Source organism: Biomphalaria glabrata, chromosome 7 (genome assembly GCF_947242115.1).
Source record: "Biomphalaria glabrata chromosome 7, xgBioGlab47.1, whole genome shotgun sequence".
Classification (NCBI taxonomy): Eukaryota; Metazoa; Mollusca; class Gastropoda; family Planorbidae; genus Biomphalaria; species Biomphalaria glabrata.
The window spans coordinates 45,371,805-45,381,994 of record NC_074717.1 but is presented as its reverse complement, the minus strand read 5'-3'; the positions used below and the strand labels follow the sequence as shown (position 1 = coordinate 45,381,994).

The 10,190-nt window shown below is 35.2% G+C and overlaps 1 protein-coding gene and 1 long non-coding RNA gene across 3 annotated transcripts in view; one reads left to right on the top strand and one right to left on the bottom strand.

Annotated features, from left to right (window-relative positions):
- Window positions 1-2,681, bottom strand: part of LOC106079242 (coactosin-like protein) — a 31,103-nt gene extending 28,422 nt beyond the window's left edge. The window contains exon 1 of the mRNA XM_056035976.1: window positions 2,381-2,681. Coding sequence (XP_055891951.1) covers window positions 2,381-2,457 — 77 coding nt within the window. The 5' untranslated portion in view covers window positions 2,458-2,681. The remainder of the gene's footprint in view (window positions 1-2,380) is intronic.
- A 3,770-nt stretch (window positions 2,682-6,451) lies between these two features.
- On the top strand, window positions 6,452-7,987 carry LOC129927170 (uncharacterized). Of its 2 annotated transcripts, XR_008778765.1 has the most exons (3): window positions 6,452-6,645; window positions 7,538-7,676; window positions 7,838-7,987. It is a non-coding gene; the product is annotated as an uncharacterized LOC129927170 (long non-coding RNA). The 2 variants fall into 2 exon arrangements; XR_008778764.1 differs by lacking the exon at window positions 6,452-6,645 and having other exon boundaries at window positions 7,186-7,676.
- Window positions 7,988-10,190: the final 2,203 nt, after the last annotated feature.

Sequence of the window (10,190 nt, the reverse complement as noted above, 5' to 3'; positions counted from 1 at the left end):
TATTTAGCTTGCTGTGACAGTGACACAGTGTTGTTGGTATTTAACTTGCTGTGACAGTGACACAGTGTTGTTGGTATTTAACTTTTTGTGACAGTGACAGTTTAGTATTGTTGGTATTTAACTTGCTGTGACAGTGACACAGTGTTGTTGGTATTTAACTTGCTGTGACAGTGACACGGTGTTGTTGGTATTTAACTTGCTGTGACAGTGACACATGTTGGTATTTTACTTGCTGTCACAGTGACACAGTGTTGTTGGTCTTTAACTTGCTGTGACAGTGACACAGTGTCTTGATATTTAAATTGCTATGACGTGACACGGTTGTTGGTATTTAAAATTATATGTCAGTAACACAAGCTGTGTTGTTGATATTTAGCCTGTTTTGTCAGTGACACACAATATGCTATTGGTATTTAACTTTTAGTGAAACACACTGTGTTTTAGATATAGATCTGACACACTTTCAATGTATCAATATTAATTCTTTTATATATATATATTTGGAACAACATCAAGAACTTGTTATCAGTTGTTTTCAACAGTTAGCTAACAGCATGTATTGGGTTTGAACAGTTAGCTAACAGCATGTGTGTTGGGTTTGAACAGTTGGCTCAACATCATAGAAATGTCCGTTACACATTAGGAGTATCAATTACTATTAATCAGTCCCGAGTTTAACACGGATGTGATAATGTGTCCAACGCCAACAGTTCTTAGCCCTAGATAACATCGAGTCCAAGCCATAAGTAGGCTACATATCTAAATTGGTCGAAACTTTAAGTCTAAATACATTATATTGTGTGAGAAAACGAAGGCAATTATTCGTTATTAGCTATAGCCTGAAAATGAAAATAAACTTAAAATAAGATGAAAGAATTACACCCAGCATATCAGCCAACTGTGAACGGAATAAAATAAGCTCCTTTATTTAAGTCTGCAAAAATAGGCCAAAAGATGACTTTTACATTGTCCGCCGTCTCGTCTCCAGTCATAGGTAATGTCTCATCGTCAAGTTGGACGTCGACATCTTCCATAGTGTGTGAAAAAAAAAGTGTGTATAACCATATTCTCCCATGTAGGCCTACTGTCAGGGCCGGATTTAAGGGAGGGCACGCGAGGCCACAGCCCGGCCCGGGTACTCCACAAAAAGGGTCCTCAAAAAAAATATATATATATATATATCGGAATTTCTACAGGTTAGAAACTTCAATATATCTTTTTCTCATTTTTAACGCTAACACTTAAAATCTTACGTAGGGTGGCAACAATGTCGTGATTAAGAAGTGTCCGCTGTAGATACCGGGACAGCTCCGGATTTATAGCAATGCGTCTACCAAGAGCCTTATCTCCGCAAACTCATAAACATACACTTTAAATAAAAAAAAAATATGCCTAATAAATATTTAAAAAAAAAAAAAAAAGGAAAGTGAGACGCAATGACAAATAAAGAGGTTATGTACAAAATATTGCAAGCTTTTAGATGTAAGTACTTATATTCATTAGTGGATATTTATTAAAGCTTTAGGAATAGTGTAGGGGCTCCACATACTAAATTCGGCCCTGTATACTTGCATAGACCTAAGCCTTATTTGTAATGTAAATGTGTGCTCAGCCCATGCATCCATTAGACAAACGGTGACTTGAGGTCACATTGCCCTTTTTTTTTTTCCCCCAGTCTTCAAACATTTACTTAATATTAGTTCCTTGTCTTGCGCTTCCGACTTCCACCAACACGTTTTTGAAATGTATATACACACACACACACACACACACAGAAGGCCTTCATAATCCGGTGGCCTCCCTTTCGTGCACGGGATTTAAAAATGTCAAAGAAATAGAAGTGACCTACTTTTGTCTCAATTGATATAATATTAAAAATAATACATTTAAAAAAAAAAAAAAAAAAAAAATGGTGCCAACTTTGATCTTCGATAAAGTCTACTTAGCACTAACCCTGGATCTAATCAGGCAACCGAAAAGCCAATAGTAGCCAATAGTCCAAGACTGCTTTAGTTACCCTTATTGGAAATTTGTTGTGATTTAAAGGGCTCTTTTCTGATTGGAAAAAAACGACAACATTCCACACACACACACAAAAGTAGCATGGAAAAATATAAAGAGTTGTCTATACTAAATATAGACTAGTAAGGACAAAAATAGAGCGTAGCATTGACATGCTAAAAATATAGATCTATAGAGTAATAGGGCATATTTAGGACTACTATACTGATAATTCATGATGAATTGTCATAAAAAAAATGTTATGGGTCTATTTACACATTTTTTTCTTCGTACTTTCTATCAGTCACAGAATTCAACACATACAATGTGAAATGAGTTTCAATACAGACTAGATCTAGAACCTATAATGTTGACTCACCAATTGGTTTCACTGTTGTCAGCTCTAACTTCTTCGTAGGCGTCATTGACGCCTTCCTTATCAACTGTGGTAGACATGGCTTAAAGTTTGAAATTAGATCTAGAGCTGCGCGTGTCCAGTAGTATCACACACTTGAAACAGTCGTTCAAATTTAGAAAATAAACAAACACCTTTTTTTTTTCTTTCGCCACAAAAAAAAAATTATTCAGAATGGATCTAGCAAATTAAAACAATGGTGAAATCTTCGCGGCGTCACTCCTTAACTGAAACGCCGGTCGGAAATGGGCGGTGGCTTTTTTAATCAGCTGACCTGTCATCTATCGTAGTTGTCAACATCAGCGCAGAACGGGCATGTGTTCCCTCGCGCGCTACACGCTCGTTGTGTCAGCCGGCGACGATTTTTTTTTTTTTTTTGTTCGTAGCGTATTGAAAAAAAAAATGTGTAAGGGGAGTCTCTTAGAAGTGAAAGCCGGTTCATTTTTTTAAATCTTGATATGACCTTATTTGGATGCTAACCCACCAGTCATTGATCTCGCGGCCTAGTTTGACAGGTCACAAGTTGTATTTCTGTAGCTCGTCATGCAGCCGGCAAAATAAAACTGATATAGATCTAGAAATTACGAATTTTTAACTCATAAATTAAAAGCATCTTTTTTTTACAAAAACATCGATGTGCATAAAGTTAGCGATACCCCCTTCCAAAAAAATGGAGATTGGAACTGACCAAACGCCAAGACTTAGAATATATGCAAAATGCTTCAAGCATCTAGATTAGTCTAGAATGGAAATTGGAACTGACCAAAAGCCAAACTTAACTCATTTTCTCCCTAATTATTTTTCGATGTTTTGAAGAAATTCTTCATTTTGCTCATTACTATTTCACTACCCTTGTTATGATTGGGCTTCAATAGCTTTGTTGTTTGTTATCAGAAAATATTGTATTTGGTATAGAATTAAAGGGAAATGTATGCTCTTTTTATATAATTCAAAGTCAAGTTTAAAAATTTAAACATTAATTAAATTTAGTGAGGTCAAAATCAATCAACGATGGAATCGTCGATTAGGAGAGAAAGAGTTAAGACTTAGAATATATGCAAAATGCTTCAAGCATCTAGATTAGTCTAGAATAGATTAATATTATTCTAGATAAACTCCGTAGTTTCAGGGAATAGATCAATTTGTTCAAGACGGTGTTATCTTGGTCTACGCGACAGTTGTTGTTTTTTTTTTAGTTCAAATTCAAATTCTAGGCCTACAGTTTTCATGCAATAAAATACTCAGAAAAAAAAACACAACAGAACCACGCAAGGACAAATAAACAAAATTCGTACAAATGATCTTTCTTCCCCAGTACAATCCCTTAGAAGAGCTCAGAACGGGTTGCCTAAATCTGACATAACAACCAATGAACTAGTAGCCTTTAATTCTTTCATTAACATGCACGACTAACACATCCATACAGGTAGGACGTAACTATCTTCATTTTTAGGAGGAAGGTCGTCAATTTATAAGAAGTTTTAAGATAAGATAATCTGATTCTGATCCATTTATACCACTATGCAGACACAAAACATCCGCATTGAAAGCCCTATCCTCCACTGGAGTCAATTACTTTAGTAAACAGCTTTAGTTAGTAGCCCAATTGAAGAGTTCCTTACATGGCGGCAAATTCATAAATATCTATTGAAGAGTTCCTTACATGGCGGCAAATTCATAAATATCTATTGAAGAGTTCCTTACATGGCGGCAGATTCATAAATATCTATTGAAGAGTTCCTTACATGGCGGCAGATTCATAAATATCTATTGAAGAGTTCCTTACATGGCGGCAGATTCATAAATATCTATTGAAGAGTTCCTTACATGGCGGCAGATTCATAAATATCTATTGAAGAGTTCCTTACATGGCGGCAGATTCATAAATATCTATTGAAGAGTTCCTTACATGGCGGCAGATTCATAAATATCTATTGAAGAGTTCCTTACATGGCGGCAGATTCATAAATATCTATTGAAGAGTTCCTTACATGGCGGCAGATTCATAAATATCTATTGAAGAGTTCCTTACATGGCGGCAGATTCATAAATATCTATTGAAGAGTTCCTTACATGGCGGCAGATTCATAAATATCTATTGAAGAGTTCCTTACATGGCGGCAGATTCATAAATATCTATTGAAGAGTTCCTTACATGGCGGCAGATTCATAAATATCTATTGAAGAGTTCCTTACATGGCGGCAGATTCATAAATATCTATTGAAGAGTTCCTTACATGGCGGCAGATTCATAAATATCTATTGAAGAGTTCCTTACATGGCGGCAGATTCATAAATATCTATTGAAGAGTTCCTTACATGGCGGCAGATTCATAAATATCTATTGAAGAGTTCCTTACATGGCGGCAAATTCATAAATATCTATTGAAGAGTTCCTTACATGGCGGCAAATTCATAAATATCTATTGAAGAGTTCCTTACATGGCGGCAAATTCATAAATATCTATTGAAGAGTTCCTTACATGGCGGCAAATTCATAAATATCTATTGAAGAGTTCCTTACATGGCGGCAAATTCATAAATATCTATTGAAGAGTTCCTTACATGGCGGCAAATTCATAAATATCTATTGAAGAGTTCCTTACATGGCGGCAGATTCATAAATATCTATTGAAGAGTTCCTTACATGGCGGCAGATTCATAAATATCTATTGAAGAGTTCCTTACATGGCGGCAGATTCATAAATATCTATTGAAGAGTTCCTTACATGGCGGCAAATTCATAAATATCTATTGAAGAGTTCCTTACATGGCGGCAGATTCATAAATATCAAGCTTTTTGGTGTATCCGGATTTACAAAATAAAGCAAATGTAGAAAAGTATTTTTGTTTAAACCATAGACATAAATAAATATAGACTGGCCGATTAAAGAGTTTTATGAAACGAAAATTTGTGACTTGCAATTTTGTGTACTTTATTATACAGCACTTATAAGGAGTCAGACCCAAGGGCCGCCCAAGACTAACATATAGAGATGTCTGCAAGCGAGACATGAGAGCCTCAGGCATCAGTGAAAGTATGTGGGAAAACATAGCCAAAGACCGGAGTGCATGGAGACAGACTGTGCGTGCTGGGACAACCCTTGCTGAGAACAAAAGAATTGAAGCGGCTTTAATCAAGAGGGAAAAAAAGAAAGCTGCCCTGTCTGCTAGCCCTAAATCAGAGGCATACACATGTACGAATTGTGGCAAAGTCTGCCGTTCTAGAATTGGCTTGATTAGCCACACCAGATTCTGCCCCGTCTCAAGATTAAGCCAAAACCAGTGACTCACTTGGGCGCATCCATTGCCTTTCGAGACAAAAGGAGCCATATATATATGAGCAGTATAAAAGTTAAGTATTCATATCTATTTCAGCCATACACCTATATAAGTATTACATTATTTTCACTATTGTTTTTTTTTTTAAATCTCTAAAAATGAAGATCATGCAATTTTTCATAATTCGGAAATCCGAATACAATAGATATACATGTTTTTAAGTTACATGAAGTTACTTCCTTCGGCCAGTCTATATTTATTTATGTCTATGGTTTAAACATTATTTTTGTGTATTTTCTTGCGCTGCAAAATCAACTTTTCTAAACGCTTCCGTTTGTACCTTTTATTTTAGTTGACAACACTAAAGTTCAATTTAGCGTCCTTGAAATTGTTCTTTTTATCCTGACAATCTTCATTAACCTTTTTTTTTTGTCATCACTGATATGGTATTGCAACGACAAATCGTACAGTGAAGAGACTTTACTTTATAGACTACTAGATATATATTTGCCCGCGACCCGCGGGTCTTTGTTGGCGTATTACTGTCGATATAGTCACTGAGAGTGTTTTTAAAACATTTAAACGAAATAATAATGTAATAGGCCTAAATAAAGCGAATGTATAAATGTAAAAATAGTATGAATGAAGCTATCAAATCAAAATAGAGTTAGTTTGTTCACGAAAGATAACTCTACTACTCTACAGTTTCTAAAACTCAACCACAGTTCTTTCCCACTTCACCTCAGATAGGGTAACGTGGGGCAAAAAGCCCTTCGGGGTAAAAGGCCTTTCTTAATTTTTGTGCGAATGGCTTATTGGATGATTCAAATTAAGACTTCCTGAGATAGCTTACTTCCGTTCTTTTAATGCACATTGAGCTTGGTGTAGTAGCTTTTCAATTTATCGTCACAGATCACTTTGAATTTTTCGACCTATCTCACTATAAGGTAAGGGCTCATTTTATTTGTCTGTATTTTTATTATGTGTTATTTTATCCTTAATTGTAAATATTCTTTGCAAAGGATTTTCAATTGAAATCCTTATAGATGTTGCTATACTCTAAAAGCGACATGGTGAAAGTTAATATATTGATCGTTTCAACATCACCTATGTTGGGGTAAAATGCCCATTAGAGTTGGGGGCAGGAAGCCTTTATCGAAATCTGGTCATAAAAGATCTAGATGTATAATGTAAAAAATCTAGAAATCTCTATAAATTTTAGACTTCATTGTCGCTAGATTTAAGATTATTCTAGATTTATATTTAACTAGATCTATAATATACAAATAATCTACAAAATTCTAGATTCTAGACTGGAATCTAAGAATAAATTATATAAATACAAGTTCAATAGGTCTAAAATGTAAATTAGAAAAATATATCTAAATCTAGATCTATTATAAATAAATCTAATAAAATATCTAGTCTAGATCTAGTTATCTAGTAGATCTATTTCTGTATATGTCTATATCATCAGGACAACAGGGGATGGGAGCGGGCAGGGTTTAAACCCTGGACCACTGACAAATCTGAACGACAGTCCAGCGCGCAAACCGCACGACCAAAATATCTAGTCTAGATCTAGTAGATCTATTTCTATATGTCTATATCATTATATTATTATATAAATCTATAATAATAGATTTTTATTCTGTACGCAATAGTGATTTGGGGTATTCTAGTCAATCCAGATGAGACAGCAATTAGTATGCGTATTTGTGATACTTCGATTAGAAAGTAATAGTAAGATCTAGTAGGGCTGTAGATCTAGTCTATAAATTATACCATATTAGTAAGTTTAACTATAGATTTATATTTTCTGTTTGTAAAATGTTTCAGATGTTCCTTCAGAGTTGAAGATTATTACTTCCTAGTCCAAACCTCCCGAAGGACGACAGGGGATGGGAGCGGGCAGGGTTTAAACCCTGGACCACTGACAAATCTGAACGACAGTCCAGCGCGCAAACCGCACGACCAAGTAGCCATCCATTTTCGAGATTGTTATTATTTATTCTACTTTTGCCTGCTATGTTTGGAATTATATATATTTATCTTTTGAGATCCATAAGCTTTTAAAGTTTAAAATGTGCACAATTTAATTTAAAAAATTTTTTTTTTTTTTTTTTTTTTTCATTTCAGAAAATGTTAAGAAATTACCAGAGAAAAACACAAGGCTCGTATGGTCAACATTCTTGACAGGAGCTTTAAAAGCTATCGCTGATGGGATGCCACTTAACAATGTCTCCAAAAAAATTACATTTATAATTATTAAATATTTCACTTATACTTTTTAAATTTGTTTGTCAAAATTTATTATTTATGTTTGTGTATACCAAATATCGCAAGCTAAAATTATTTAAAAACAAATTCATGTGTTTATATAATTACATACTGGTACACTAATACATACAACTAAGAGCTGAAAAACATAAAAATAATTTTTAAAGTTTTTAGTTTTCATTAATTTTGCTTCTGCATTTTAATCAATTTTCTTTTTATCTTGTTTACAAACTAAAATTGAAAACAAAATTACCAGCCTAAATTTATACACAAAAACAAACATCTACGAAGAAAAGAAAATCCTTATTTGCTTGAACATAATTAATAATCAATTATCATTATTATTCTTGTGTGCAAGGATAAAAAAAAATTATTTGAAAACAAAATTACACATACACATATATATACACAATAATATATACACCTAAGAGATTTAAAAAACAATTAAATTCTTTATTTACCACAATTTTTGCTTTTGGGGTAAGTGGCCCTTGGAAGGGCTTTTTGCCCCAAGTGTGGGGTAAAATGTCCCTTAAAATTTTTTTTTAATTTCATGCAATAATTTTTAGATGCATTGAAATAAATTTATTTTAAAAACTAATCTGTAAATTAGACATGTAACACTAAATGAAAACCAAATTTAAGATAAAATTATATTAATAAGCTAGCTTGTATAGGCCATAGAAGCTTAGGGGGGGCTTTTTGCCCCACGTTACCCTATCATCTCTGGAAGAGGTGGTCGTCTCTATTCTACCAATGCTAGAAAGTTTTAAAATTGTACTTTGAAAGACTGTTTCAATCCAATTACTAAGCTCTTGACGCTTCAATCATAAATATAGAGTACTATGCAGATCTATGCTTCAATCAATATCATTCTAGAAGACAAATGGTTTTAATATTTTTGGATGTTCGTACTAAAGATTATTCATAGTAGTGTGTACTTTGTTTACAATTTGAATTTAAATTGATTCTTGGTTACAAAGTTAGTTTGTGTGGAGACACCGACTTGATATCGGCCCCTGACTACTGGATGGTTGCCTGGTCGTGCGGTTTGCGCATAGTCCTGGGTTCAAACCCTGCCCGCTCCTATCCCCCCGTCGTCCTGCGGGAGGTTTGGAATAGGAAGTAATTTATCTTCAACACTGAAGGAACATCCGAAACATGTAAAACATTTTACAATACAACAAACATTTTTATGAAGTGGTCCAGCCAGGCATGTAAAATGGCAGGTTTCAATATTTTCAGCATGAATATCAGAATCTGCCAACTATAAACTAGCAACAACCACAACTTAAGTCCATACAATAGACGAGACAATAGCATGTTAAAAGGGCACGAAGATATATTAATGTTGTAATAATTTTTACATTGTTATATGAATATCTATTCAATGAGCTGATTAATACGAACTGATGTTATTGAATGATCACCTAACTCAAAGGCATTGTCTTCGAATCCGAAGATTAAAGTTGGGAGTGATATTTCACTTAACCACGTAGAACCAGTTGCGCCCTACATATTTTGCCATATGTTATGCAGGCAAAGCCGTTGCCTGACCATATCTTTTTTTGTCTTCTTTTCGTCTTCTGCCTTTGACATCTTACTTACTTAGACTTAAGTCCTCTCGCGCCGTTCAGCGCATTGGGCGGCAAGCTGTCTGCATAAAGATCTGTCACTGGCAATGTCTGAAGCCTCCTCCCACCTGGTGTCCACTGTTCTGAGGTCTTCCATGAAGGTGTGTCGCCAAGTAATACGAGGACGTCCCTGTTTGCGCTTTCCTCGTATTGGCTTAAATGTTATCGCAACTCTTGGTGTGCGTCATTCATTTTGACGTAGAACATGTCCCGCAAACCTCATGCGACGCTCTGTCACAACCTCACTAAGTGTTCGACTCCCCAGTTCGGCATAGGATTTCCTTGTTTGAGACCCGATTCTGTGTAACTGACTCCCAAAATCCGTCTCAGCCATCTCTGTTGAGCCACATTTAGTCTTTTCTCAATTTTGACAGATGACTTCCACGTCTCACATGCATATGTAGCAGTTGGAATGACGATTGTGTTGAGAAGGTGGTTTTTTGTCTCGAGTCCAATGGCTTGGCTAGTCCAAATAGGCTGCAGCCTTTGGAAAATATCATCAAGGGCTTTTCTTGTTCTCCAACGTGTGTCCTGCAATTTTTGTGAGAGCCCTCCTGCTGTCTCTTTCAGGCCTTCCT